Source organism: Eptesicus fuscus, chromosome 8 (assembly GCF_027574615.1).
Source record: "Eptesicus fuscus isolate TK198812 chromosome 8, DD_ASM_mEF_20220401, whole genome shotgun sequence".
In the NCBI taxonomy this organism is placed as follows: domain Eukaryota; kingdom Metazoa; phylum Chordata; class Mammalia; order Chiroptera; family Vespertilionidae; genus Eptesicus; species Eptesicus fuscus.
In genome coordinates this window covers 63571329-63584946 of record NC_072480.1, presented here as the reverse complement: position 1 = coordinate 63584946, position 13618 = coordinate 63571329, and the positions used below count along the sequence as shown (strand labels likewise).

General features: G+C 50.6%; 1 protein-coding gene across 3 annotated transcripts in view; it reads right to left on the bottom strand.

Annotated features, from left to right (window-relative positions):
• The window catches only part of FARP1 (FERM, ARH/RhoGEF and pleckstrin domain protein 1), a 291962-nt gene that overhangs the window by 12807 nt on the left and 265537 nt on the right, over positions 1-13618 (bottom strand). For all 3 annotated transcript variants that reach the window (XM_054719893.1, XM_054719892.1, XM_054719894.1), the window contains exons 17-19: positions 11578-11659; positions 4775-5012; positions 1422-1552 (exon numbers count right to left, since the gene is read on the bottom strand). In XM_054719893.1, coding sequence (XP_054575868.1) covers positions 1422-1552; positions 4775-5012; positions 11578-11659 — 451 coding nt within the window. The remainder of the gene's footprint in view (positions 1-1421; positions 1553-4774; positions 5013-11577; positions 11660-13618) is intronic.

Genomic DNA, 13618 nt, shown 5'->3' with positions numbered 1-13618 from the left:
TGTGTGTTTTTCTTTTTTTGCTGTTGAAATGGATGGTTAGTACAATTTTAAAATATAAAAAGGCTATCAAGAATGCTGATGTTGCTAAGGGTGTGAAAGTGCTCACAAAACGATTACAGGCAATTGGAGAGGCAGAAAACTGTTGATTTGGATAAAGGGAAGGCAGTTACCAGTGACAGCATTTCAGAGGCAGTGACATGTGAAAAAGCGAAGATGCTACATCTGCTCTCCTGAAAGATAACCCTGGAAGGAGTGCTGAAAGTGATTTGTTTAAGGCCAGTAGGGGCTGGTTCGATAAATTTAAGAAAAGAGATGTTTGTGTATAGATTAAACAGTACATTAGACTAGTACTTTATTTAAGAAAGGTTAAAACGGAATCATTTGGGGGTCTGGAATGAATTAATTCAATTTACATTATTTTTAATGGGGGGAAAATGATTGGGTTTTCAAACAAAAGCCTCTGGAACAGCCGTCTGAAACAAGTCCGAGAACAGAGGTTCCACCGTACACAGAGAGGTTCCCGCATCTCCCCTAAGCTGCACGGGTTTAAGGTTTCCAGGGCAGCTACCTGTCAGATGCGACGGAGAGCCCCGGGCGTAAGGGAAACTTGTGTGAAGGTAAAGGCCGGAATGCAGAGACTGCAATTCCCTTCTGAACCTGGGTGATGGATAGTTCAAAACCAGGGAGCTACAGGAGAAAGGTCTCATGGGGAGATGTGGTGAGATGGGTCACCTGGCGAACAGTTTTGATTCTTAGGAAGAGAAGCGGAAAAAGGCAGGCCGTGCTGGATCCTGAACATTCCCACGGGTCGGGGGAAGCGTGTCTGCAGCGAGGCTGCGTCACCGAGCACGGCCGGCATCTCACGAAGGGCTGCTCGGTGAGGTCACCGCGCAAGGGAAGCTGCCGCTCTCCCAGAGTTAGGCTCTGGCTGGAACGTTATTTTAATTCCTAACGAAAATTACATCGTGTACAGAAAAGTGTACCTTTTGAAAATAGTTTCCATGCTTACGTGGGAATTGATAGCATGATTTCATGCACTAGCTTTTCCTCTGCCTTTTATAGCACTGTTTTACCCAATCAAAAATGTTCACCTTCCATTTTCATTTACCTACATTTTAATAAATAAGCTATCTCAAATTGTCTTAGAACATGGCAGGGGGGGAAAAAAGGAAAGAAAAAGCGGAATACTTCATCTACTTCATAAAGGCTTGCTTAATAAAGGCTTATCTCCTTCTAACACGAAATTTTTGAATGTGATATTCAAGGTCTTCCCCCTAACTATCCCCCGGGTGGAAGGAAGCCACTTCAGAAGGACAACATTTTATCTCGAAGTATCTGTGTTCCAAACGCGCCAGTGTAAGTCACTTCAGCGCCGCTTCACTGGCTTGGCCTCCAGTGCGTGAGAGAGTGCAGCTGCTTACCCTTCCTGGAGCCACCAGATTGTCGACGCCAATCAAGTCTTTCTTGAGTTCGTGCAGCTTCTGGAAGTTCTCCATCTTGATCATCGTACCGTGGAGCTGGGCCACCATCTCCGTGATCTCGGCCAGCGCCGCTGATGAAGAAACAGCAACACGCAGCGTTAAGGGCAGACGGGGGTTCCCCCTCCAACGTCTTTAAGCTCAACTCTGCAGGGCGGTCAGACCCTGCAGCGGCTGAACGCTCTTGGGTGCTGTCCTTCTAGGGAAAACACTCTGTCTCACAAATAGAAACCGAGTGATTTGCTTTACTTTGTATTTATCTGCTTTGCCCGAGTTTCCCAAAAGCCGTGTGAACGTGTAACTGACCCCCTTCATAGCGACATGGTGTACAGCTGCCCTCCAGGGAGAACTGCGTGTTGGCCCAGAGGGGAAACTGCAGGGAACAGGGTGCCTAGAATTCTGTCTCCAGGGCAGCGATTTTTTTTAACCCCCTTCTCTGGGAAGAACCGAGAACAGAGGCCACAGGAAAACCTGGGCAAAAGAGGGATCTTTCTGGGGAGAGTCTACCGACAGTGCAACTTCTGAGTAATGAACATTCATTCCGGCACCTCCCAGGATTACCTTCTGCAGGAGTCATACTGTTTACCAAGATGGTGGCCAAGAACAACGGCAAAACAAAACTTTATTTTGCAAAATGGGCACATCTCCCCTACACGGGTAGGCATCCAACATGTACAAGGGGCTAATGTGCAATTAGCACGCGTTTGGGTGGCATGCAAAGCCACCGTAGCTGAGCATTCCCTTATTTTTGTCAAGAAAGCAAGAAATACTTGCCAACTGAACTTCAGGCATCAGAAAACGAAGCACTTCAGCGTTGCAAAGGGAGCATTTCGCCTTCTTGCCTTCTCCCTGGGGATGCCAATTAAATGCTTCCTAGCTAATCACAGGATGCTGTCTAAGCCACAGTGACAGACCCAGGCTTGCTCAATCTTCAGACATTAGCAGCCAATTTAGTCCAGTGAGCAATTACTGGGCACCAAATGCTCAGTGGGGCGGGGGTGCAGGCCTCTAAGAGGAAGGACGGCACCTGGTCCCTCGGGGCTCCTGGTGCAGCGTCCTGGGAACAGCTCTCGACACTCCCCATCCCCGACGTTCAGGAACTGTATGTTGAGGTATACTTTGATTTCCCCAGCCATGTTACTATGATGCCACCATATGAATGAAGCTACATAACAAATGCTCTTTCCATTAAATTGTCAAAGACGGACTTTTCTCGCTGGGGGCTGTTTAGTACAAGGCAATCTGGGCGAGTCAGCCAAGGATAGCACATGGGAAACGAAAGATGTCTCCCGCCCTCCTGGGTGATACAGCTGCACAGCTCCGAGTCCTCGGGGCCACAGTGGCTTTGGGCCATCCTGTGCAGGCAATGCTGATACGACAGGACAGAAGGAGGCAGGCGGGCGGAGGTCATGCAGGCTCACGGGCCAGGCAGGAACCGAGGCTTAAAGGAGGAGCACTGTGCAGGGAGGGACAGGGAGGTGGGAGCAGGGACAAGGAGGTGGCAGAGGAATGGAACCTGCCAAGGCATGAGGCACCGTGGTTTGTCTTAAAGACTGACAGTCTGCAGCCAAGCAAAACCACGTCACAAGCCATGTTTGTTCCCCTTCCGTGAATTGCCAGTGTCTTCATTGTTTTGCTAAATCTCCTCTTGGGCTGTCCTTTTAAAAACTAATCTGTAGCATCTTCTATAAATTCTAGATACCAACAGTGAATTTTCTAGAACAAACCCCATATCACCATTCCCCTCCTTAAAACCCTTCCCGTCTTCGCTTTACTCTTAGGTTGAGGTCTGCTAGGGTTTATGAGACCCCACGGGATCTGGTCTCTGCTTACTCTTCCAGCCTCATTTCTGCTGCTATCCCCCTGCAGTCCACACAGAACTTCTACTCTCTAGAATGTTCCATAGTCTCTGTCCCCTCTGGACCTCTGTACGTGCAGTTCCCAACTCTCTGTTGCACACTCTACCCTCATCCAAGAAAACTCCTACTTACACGCTAGCCCTAAGCTTAGATATCCTTCCCTCAGCCAGCCCCCACCGAGCTTGGAAAGCTGGCCAGAAGCCACCCACCCTACCGCACTGGGCACTTCCCTCTCACAGGTCAGCCATCGCCCAGGCCCCCCCTCTGTGCCGCTGGTGCGTTCCTTGAGTAGGGACCACACCTGCTCCTCTTCCTAATATACCGAGTACTCAGCAGGTGCCCAGTGCGTATCCGCTGCAGGAGACGGGTCCGTGGCCAGATCATGAAGGGTTCGGAGTATCACCCGTTTTTTATGCAAAGAAGAGACGCACTTAGAAAATGAGGATACAGGTGACTTGAGATGGGAGGTATTTTTATAATATTTTAGGTGAGAGATACAGGCCTGACATACTAGAGGGCGAGCAAATATCAAAAGCCACCAGCCTAGCTGGGGAGTATAGAGGGCACAGCATCAGACCGCAGGGCCCTGTCTGATGCTGATGAGGGTGGATGGTTCAGGCATTAAGAGACCACACATCGCATGAGACAACGACGATGCGTGGCCCGGTGAAGAGAGCATGGTCTGAAATACCAGCTCTGACCTTTACTGACTGAGTGACAAGTCCCTTACCTCCTCTGAGCCTCGGTCTTCTTATCAATAAAATGGGATTGCAACACTTATTTCATGGGATTGCTAAAGGAGTAAAGGTGTTGACATAGTAAGATGCCTGGCACGGCACCTGGCCCAGGAGCTGAGCGAAGGACAGTGAGTATTACCATCATGAGACCGTAGGGCAGGATGGTCAAGAACGTGGGTCCTGGGTTTAGGTTACCAGTCATGGACTTTCCCGCTCTGGGACTCTGGGCAGGTTGCTTTACCTCTCTGGTCTCAGTAGCCTCCCCATCCCACATGTGAAATGAACTCACCCCTGCCTTGGGTGAAATGCTCCGTGAAGTCACTGGCACAAATGCCCAGCAGCAACGAGCACTGTTTATTACCAGCTATTTTCCGTGGCCAGTCCAAGGAGCGAGGGATGAGTTTGAACCGTGTAAGGAGGGGAGGGGTTCCCGGCGGGGGCTGACTCTCAGTGGAGCGCCTCCAGGGTTCTCTGCACCCAAACCACCCACGGTCAAGGGAGGAAACACGTGCCAAGGCGGAAGGAAAAGAGAGTCCTTGGCGATCCTCACTTTATGGGAAGAGATCACAGGTAACACCTGACCAGGTACGGGAGAGCGGTGCCTGCCCTGTGGGACTATGAACACCCGGGACACAGCCACAGAGCCCTGCCCCGAGGAGCGCCCCCTGCAGGGCGGGTCCCGCGGTGCCGCCCCGCTCACCTCGGCAGTCCCTGAAGTCGGCCTCGTTGGGCGGGTTGTCCTTGCACAGCCGCTCCAGGACCTGCTTGTAGTGCATGAGCCGGTGCAGCGGGCGCAGCAGGAAGGTGTTGAGCGGCAGGTAGCACACCTTCTGCAGCTCGAAGTCTCGGCACAGGTTCTCCAGCCGCCGGGAGCTCCGGATGCCCGTCTCCAGCGCCTCCAGGGCCTCGCCGTGCTTCCACAGGTGCACAGCCAGTTGCTGTTGGGGCCCAAAGACAAGGGTGGGGAGGGGTCCCGCTCAGCGGAACTGCATGTGCCCGCGGTCCGCCCCCCGACTGGCCTTCGGAAATGAGGATCACCTCCGCTGTCCTTCAGGTCATTAAATTCCACCCGTTTCAAATTTCATGGTTTATTTCATTATACTAAGTTCTTGGGATGAAATGAAAAGCTCTGTTAAAGCATTGAGCAGTTCAACACACACAGGGTTTATACAACAGGAGACATATTAGAGGTGTACATGTTCCTTTAAAAACAAGACGGGCAAAACTGAGGGAAAATAAATGGGCAGGAGCTCCTTCAGGGGCCTGTGGCTTCCCTCCACAGGCCACAGGATGACAGGCAGACCGGGCCACTCAATACACGTCACACAGTGACAAGCACGTATTCCCGACGGACTCCCCCGGCTGCCCATGGAGGACGCGCCGCAGCCACCTGCTCTGCGAGATCCCGGGAGCTGAGGAGAGGTAGGCACGCTCCCTACTCCTCTGGGGTCTGACCCAGACCCTCCGCCACAGCCAACAGCGGTCAGGCTCCAAACCGTCTCCCAGGCCTGTCCGTGCACTTCCTGGTAAACCCAGTTTTAGCAAGAGCCCTGCTGAAGCAGTTAAACCACAGCCTCCCACCCCGGATAGCTGGTCACCCATGACCCCGGGTTCCTCATCTCCCACCAGCCCTCAGGCGGGGTCCGACCACCCTGGCCTGTCTCCGCAGAATCCCCCTCACCCCGATGTTTGCCCTTCGTCGTTGTCCATCCTCTGACCCACCCTGCTCCTTGGCTGTGAGTTCCTGCTTGCCCACTGTATGCAAGTTAAGCCCCCCTCGTGTAAAACCCCACGCAGCGGCCCTGAGTCAAGTCTTTAACAAGGGTGATTGGTTTTTTCCTTTTCACAAGCCATGGCGGAGACAGACAGGGTAGAAAGCCTGATGGTAGAGCGTTAAAGGAGGAATGCATTCCCCATGCTGGTGGGGAAGCAGTAGGGGGGACATTTCCAGACAGAGAGGGCACTAACGGGATGGGGGACAGGTGACCCCTAGGACTAGGGACCAGCAGTACTTCCCAGGAGCGGCTCCCAACCCCACACCTGCATTCCCAACCCAACACCCCACTCCACGCTCCAGAAAGGCAGTGAGTCCAGACACCAACCCAACGCCTCCTGCCTCACCTGGGGCCGCCCCGTGATTCTCTAACTTCAGGATTGGTGCCACCATCAACCAGTTGCTCAGGACAGAAAACGCTGGAGAACATTCTGGATTCCCTCATTTTTCCAATCCTTCACCAAGTCCTACCAGTTCTACCTCCTTAGACCAGTAGTCGGCAAACCGCGGCTCGCGAGCCGCCGTTTGCTGCTCTGTTGACTAATGCGTTTGCCGTATGCCTGTCTTCATCCCCATGGTTTCAGGCCTGTGCCGCCCAGCACGGTACTGGTGTCTCCACTGGAATCTCTGCCACCACGCCTCACCCCTCCACCTTCTCACACCTCAGCCACCAACGTGAACTTCTTACAATTATACAGAGCACATCGCCTCTTGCTTGGACACAAGAGCTCCCACCATGTTGGGACAATCCCGAGGCTTCAGCAGGTGCACAGCGCTCTTAGGATGGAATCCCTCCCACCCTCCATCATCATCTCCTGCTACTCACCCTGGGCTGCCCACTGAGCAGCCTGGATTTGAGGTGCCAGAGCCTCTGCATATGACATGCCCCCACCCCCTGCCCGCCTCACCCGTCAGGGTTAGCTCTGGGGCCTTCCCTGATCTCCAGGCTCAGTTACTCTGTACTTCCCTGATCTCCAGGCTATCCCCCTGTACTTGACGCTGTTTGTCCATCTAAGCCCTTACCACTAGCCTCCCCTGTACAGTTTATTTTGTGACTTCTTAAAAAATACAGAGATTCATAGGAAGTTGAAAGAAATGCACAGGGGGGTCCTATGCACCTTCACCTGGCCTTCCTAATGTAACACCTTGCACAACAATAGCACAATGGTGCAACCAGGAAGCTGACATGGTACAACCCTCAGGGTTTATTTGGATCCCACCAGTTAGTTATACATGCCCTCACTTGTGTGTGCAGGTGCACGTGTATGTGTGCGTGTGTGCGCATGCATGTAGTTCAATGCAATGCTATCACATGGGCAGTCCTGTTTGACTGTGAGAGAGTGTATGTCATGTCGCCACATCCTCAAGGCCTGATATACCCAGCAGGTCTCCATAAATGTCTGCTGCCTGCACGCATTACTGGACAAACGAACCAGTGCCTGCAGCAGCGGAGGCAGGAGTCCCGCAAGGACTGAGTGCGTGGAGAGGTGAGCGCACGGTCACTGGAACGCGGAGTAGGATGTGAAGAACGGTGAGAAGGGGTCTGGAAAGACTGTCCAGGGCTAGAGTGTGAAGGTTTTCTCATCAGGTTTAGGGTTTGGACTGTGTTCTCCAAACCGCAGAGAGACAAGGAGGGGTGTGAGCCTCGTCAGTCGGGCGGTAATATAAATGCTGGGATAAAGGCTCAAGGGGAGGCGAGGAGACTCACGAGGAAGCTGGGCCAGTCATCCGAGAAAGAGGAAAGAGCCAGGAAGGAGTAATGTGGCAGGAGTTTAAGAAGGAGACGGGGCAGGAGGTGGAGGCCTGGGTGGAGGGTGAAGGGTCCAGGTGAGAGGCGAGGACCTCCTTTCTTTGTGTTGAAGTGCCTTGTGCACTTGGGCAGATGTTTCCAGTGGCAGGTGACTGCATGGGCCTAAGGTTACGGATTGGCTCTCTCTGGCTTTCGGGTGGGGACTGGAGCGCCGCCCAGCTCTCTCAGTCCTGTGCAGAGGGCCTGGGCACAGCCGGAGGGCAAGGACAGTATCCCTGCTGAGCCTCTGCAGATGCAGGTAAACACACAGGTTGGAACGGCGGGAAAGTCAGAGCAAGCAGGAGATCACCTTAACACTGTGGACACCAGTGCTACCCTGGGCTTCGGTGTCTTCTGCTGCTCCCTTCCACACGTCATAAAAATCCCTTAAAACCAACAATAACCACCACAATAATTAAAAAAAAAAACCCAATTTCTCCAAACGCCTGCGAGTGGCTCTCTGAGCCTCTCCATCTATTTGTATTTTGCCTGCACAGAGCTCTGTGCTATAAACCTCATGGCATCGGCACAATAAGGAAAATGCCAGCACAGCGGAGGAAGCTGACTAAATGCGAAAATGCTAACTCACCAGACTGAGGAGAGAGAACTGCTATGAGTGGAAATCGGGTATATTTTTAGGTCTTAGGTGCTACGTGAATGGAGAGGAGGGCGGATGTCTACTGAATGTCAGCTCTCCGGGAAGCCAGCAGCCGCCAGAGAGGGCCACGGGGGAGCTGGTGAACAGGGGTGCTCTGGGGACGGTCCCCGAGGGCTGTGGAATGAACGGGCCGGTCTCCACTGCTGTCCCCAGAGGCCCACGGCGGAGTCCAGGCCTCCGTGAAGGGAGTAAGCGTGGGCTTATAATCTCAGATGAAGGGAACACACTGTGAGAAAAGGCAAAAGGCCCCACTGGGCTGAGGGAAGGTGCAGAACCTGGGGGAAGAGGCTTCTATAAGATAATTGGGAGGTACAACAGCAACAAAAACACGTCACAGAAGAGAGCCAACGGGCTATTTTTAATGAGCGACAAAAGCAGCCTGAAAAGGCTGTACAATGATTTCAACTCCATGACGTTCTGGAAAAGACCAAACTCTACAGACAGTAAAAGGTGGGTGGTGCCAGGGGTGGAGGGGTGAAGGGTGAACAGGGGGAGCACAGAGGATTTGTAGGCCGTGAAACTCTCCTGTATGACACTGTCACGGGGGAAACGTGGCATTATGCACTCGGCAACATCCATGGAATGTACAACACAAAAAGTGAATCCTACTGTAACCTACGGATTTAATTAATTAATAACGTGTCAATATTGGATCATCAGTTGTAACAAGTTTGCCCCACAAGATGTAAATGGGGAGGCTGTGTGTGAGTGTGTGTGTATGTGTGGTGTGTGTGTGCGTGTGTGCGTGCACACGTGTGACGATGGTGAGGATATAGAATTATTATATATTATAATTATTATATAACTAGTAGCCCCGTGCACGAATCCGTGCGCCAGTAGGTCGCTGCTGCCCTCCTGTAGCTCTCTGCCCACTGCCCCGCCCTCCTGTAGCTCCCCCCGAGTCCCCCTCATAGCTTGCTGCCCTGCCCCTGCTGTAGCTCTCTGCCGCCCGCTTGTAGTTCGCTGCCCCACCCTCCTACAGATCCATGATCCGGTCGTTACACGGTCGGTCATTACACCTCATGACGTAACGGATTATTAGCATATTCCTCTCTTATTATATAGGATATATACTAAATTTTTAAAAACCACCATGGGGAGTGGAAAGATGTCTGTTACTATTACATCTGAGTTTTCTATGTTAACCTCACTTGTGACATTAACAATACCATAGTTGTAGAACACCCTAGCTCAGTGGTCGGCAAACTGCGGCTTGTGAGCCACATGTGGCTCTTTGGCCCCTTGAATGTGGCTCTTCCACAAAACACCACGGCCTGGGCAAGTCTATTTTGAAGAAGTGGCGTTAGAAGAAGTTTAAGTTTAAAAAATTTGGCTCTCAAAAGAAATTTCAATCATTGTACTGTTGATATTTGGCTCTGTTGACTAATGAGTTTGCCGACCACTGCCCTAATTCTTTTTTTTTTTGCATGGAATTCTGCAATCCTGATCACTTCCATGGCCTCTCTCTGATATTGCCTGAAGAGAGGAGTGTGGCTTTTTGAACACCTTGAAAAAGCAAGCTATATCTCAGGGTCTGTTAAATAATATCTTTTTTGTTGTTGTTAATCCTTACCCGAGGATATTTTTTCCATTGATTTTACAGAGAATAGAAGAGAGAGGGAGAGACAGAGAGAAGAAACATCGATGTGAGAGAGACACAATGATTGGCTGCCTGTTGCACGTGGCCCAACTGGGGTCGGGGATCGAGCCTGCAAGCAAGGTATGTGCCCTTGACTGGAATCAAACCCATGACCTTTCAGTCCATGGGCCAATGTTGTAACCAATGAGCCAAACCAGCAAAGGGCAATTAAGTATCTTGATCTTTAAGAGAAATAGAAAATCTCCTAAGAAGCTTTAGATCCTATCTTTTCTATGCCATGCATCCCCTCCCCCACAAATCCTCCCCTCATCCTATCTCATGAGATTATATAATTCTAAAGGGAAAACACTGAACTATAAACAAGTCAGCCAGATTTTGGAGGAATTAATTCAACCCGAACAGTGCGTAACTTTTATTCCATGAGTGCTGTATATTTAGTAACTCCTCAGCTAGTACCGGTTGGATGGATAGATGCACAGATGAATGGCTGGACAGACTGAAATGGTGAAAGTATGAGCAACCTGCCTTCTCCTGGGGTTAGTAGCTTGCTCTGGGCAGTTATTAGTTAAGGTTATTAGACAGGCTCTGGGCAGCCAAGATACAGGATGATTGCTTTAAAATGGGAACATAGATAAATTGTGTGAATTAAAATATTCTATGTTAAAGGAATTAATCATGGGTTAAAATGAAAACGGAAAAATGAAAGTTTCAGATATAAGAGATTGGGCTGATTTAAAAAACGAGGTAGAATATTGACTCAATATGTAATGACTTCTTCAGGCAAGTATTCACTCTTCTGTATCACTATGGATATTGCTGGATGGCTAAAAATACATTTGCCTTGCACACTAACTGTTTAATGTCAGAGATTTGACTGGAATTGCAGCGCAGCTTTGAAACCAGTATTTTTGTCAAGCTTACAAAGCCAAACAATTGGCAAAAATTGAAATGTTCAATCAAAGCTTTGTTTACATAATTTTTAAAAAATCTTGTCTTTTAAAAAAATAATTTTTTGCCCAGACCAGTTTGGCTCAGTGGATAGAGCGTCTGCCTGCGGACTGAGGGGTCCCAGGTTCGATTCTGGTCAAGGGCATGTACCTTGGTTGTGGGAGCGTCCCCGGTGGGGGGTGTGCAGGAGGCAGCTGATCGATGTTTCTCTCTCATCGATGTTTCTGACTCTCTATCCCTCTCCCTTCCTCTCTGTAAAAAATCAATAAAATATATTTTAAAAAATAATAATTTTTATTGTTTTTTAGAGAGACAGGAAGGGAGAGGAGAGGGAGAGAGAGAGACAGAGAAACATCCATTCATTGCCTCCCACATGTGCTCTGACTGGGGACTGAACCTGAACTTTCACTGTACAGAACGACACTCCAACCACTGCACCACACCGGCCAGGGCTACAGTTTTGAATGACCTGCTTGCTAAAAATACCTGTTGTCTTGGTGATAACACAGAGCTTTTGTATGCAAGTGCTTCTTCCCCCAAAGTGACTGGATTTTCCGTTACGCTCCAAAATGAAATGATCCAGAAAGGCTAGAAGAGTTTACCCCACTTTGTGGTAGGCGCGGACGGTCACACCAGGCACCTCGTGTTCGTGGAAAGGCTTACGGCGGGCTGGCTGACTTCCCCCAGCGAGAACATGCTCTGCCCCCCCCCCCCCTACCCCCAAAGCAGCTCACCTTCATGGCCTGAACGTTCTTCAGCATGACGTCCCCGATTCTTTGGTAATCTCCTCGGATGTGGGCGTTGGAGCGGCCTTCCCTGGAGGCAGAGGCAAGGGATTGGAAACCAAAGGGTGAGCTCTGAAGACGTAACTGGAAAATGTCCGAGCCCGAGGTCACAACATATCAAAACCGAGGTCTTCCTTCCCAATGGCCTATTTCTCCCTCTTCCTGCTCTGGGTGTCACAGCATCAGCCCGGGCAGGAAGCTGTGAAATGACCCCAGGCGTTCTGCAGACAATGAATTAATTCCATTTGTGCTTTGAAAGAGACAGGGCAGACCATTTGCTGACCGTTTTAATTTGGTCTCATTTTACATTTTCTTTTCCGTCATCCACACGTGATGGGGACTAATAGACTTGTAAGAAGCAGCAAGACTCAGGCTCAAAAATCAAGGCTCCTGCTCCCAGGAGCCCTTAGCATGAAGCATGCACGGAACTGTGTGAAAAGCCCCCGGGAAGAGAAAAGTATGAATGAGGACGTGCAGGAGACCCACGCATGGAGGCGAGAATGGGAAAATGATCCAGAAGAAGGGAGGATGAGGGTCCCAGGTACAGAGCCAGGGAGGGGAGGGACCAAGGTCCCCCAGACGTGCTGGGTGGGCCTTTTCAGCAAGTATTTGGGTATATATTCATATTTCTTATAGTTTAGTTGATATTGATCATCCAGAGGCTTTAATAGCAGAGAAAAAAGTAATAACAACAGTAGCTAGTACCTACTGAGCACAGTCCACCGCGCTGAGTGCATTTAATGCTCATGGCAGAGTATGAGGCAGGTGCCGTCATCACCCGCATTAAACAGAGGAACTTGATGCACAAAGAAACGGCACCCCTTGTCTAATGCCAGTTACCACGGGACAGCGAGCTCTGTACTTGAGCCCAGGAGTCTAGCTGGAGCCCACACTCCACACGACGACACCACGGCACATCTGTGAACATTTACCTGATGACTGGGAAGAATGTCTCCGAGACGATGAAAGCATGATTTTCAACAACCAACTAGGCTAATGTATTCGAACCAACTATTCTGGGTGGCCAGAAGCCAACTTACTGGTAAATGAAAGGAATGAGTTAAGAAGAGAAAAGGTAACAATCTGGATACGACACTTCCTGTGGGAAGTGAGAAGTGTTGGGAGCGGGAAAAGCACCTGCCCCAGGAGTCGGGCAGGACCGTGATTCCCCTACGGATGCATCGCTAGCACACCTCCGGCGACAAGAGAAACAACGTCCCGCTCAGCGGGAGCAGCTGGAGCCTCCAGAACTCTTGACTCCATCACGGACTCATCAAGCATCTCGGAGCGGGGAGGAAAGGCAGCGGGGAAAGCACCTGCTACCAGGGGGTAGGAAAGTCAGGCAGGTAGACCCAGAGGGGCTGGCTCCTCCCAGCTCCTGGCGGCCCCCCCACACCACACCACTGACCCCACTGGTTCTAACTGAGCATGTATTACACATTACATCCCAGGGGAGGCAGTGCACCGAGACCCATTTGGCAATTAAAGCTTCTCTAACATATAAGAAGGGCGAGCAACCGTTTTGCCCCCAGCTCCTCCTGGTTTCAATGTCTCCCTGAGGCCCTGTCTCTCTGTAACCTATTGCATTCTCGTCCAGCTGGAAGAAGAATTCATTCCGAAACCCTCTGCTTCCTCTTGGCTGCCAAAAGACACATTGCCGGCAGACTGCCCTGATTACTACTCACTTTTATGAGTTGAATATAGATTCTATCCTCGCCGCTCCTGCCATGGCTCTGGGGACGATTGCCATTACCCTCCCATTGACCTAAACCCGTGGTCAGCAAACTGCGGCTCGCGAGCCACATGTGGCTCTTTGGCCCCTTGAGTATGGCTCTTCCACAAAATACCACCGCCTGGGCGAGTCTATTTTGAAGAAGTGGCGTTAGAAGAAGTTTAAAAAATTTGGCTCTCAAAAGAAATTTCAATTGCTGTACTGTTGATATTTGGCTCTGTTGACTAATGAGTTTGCCGACCACTGCCCTAAACCATC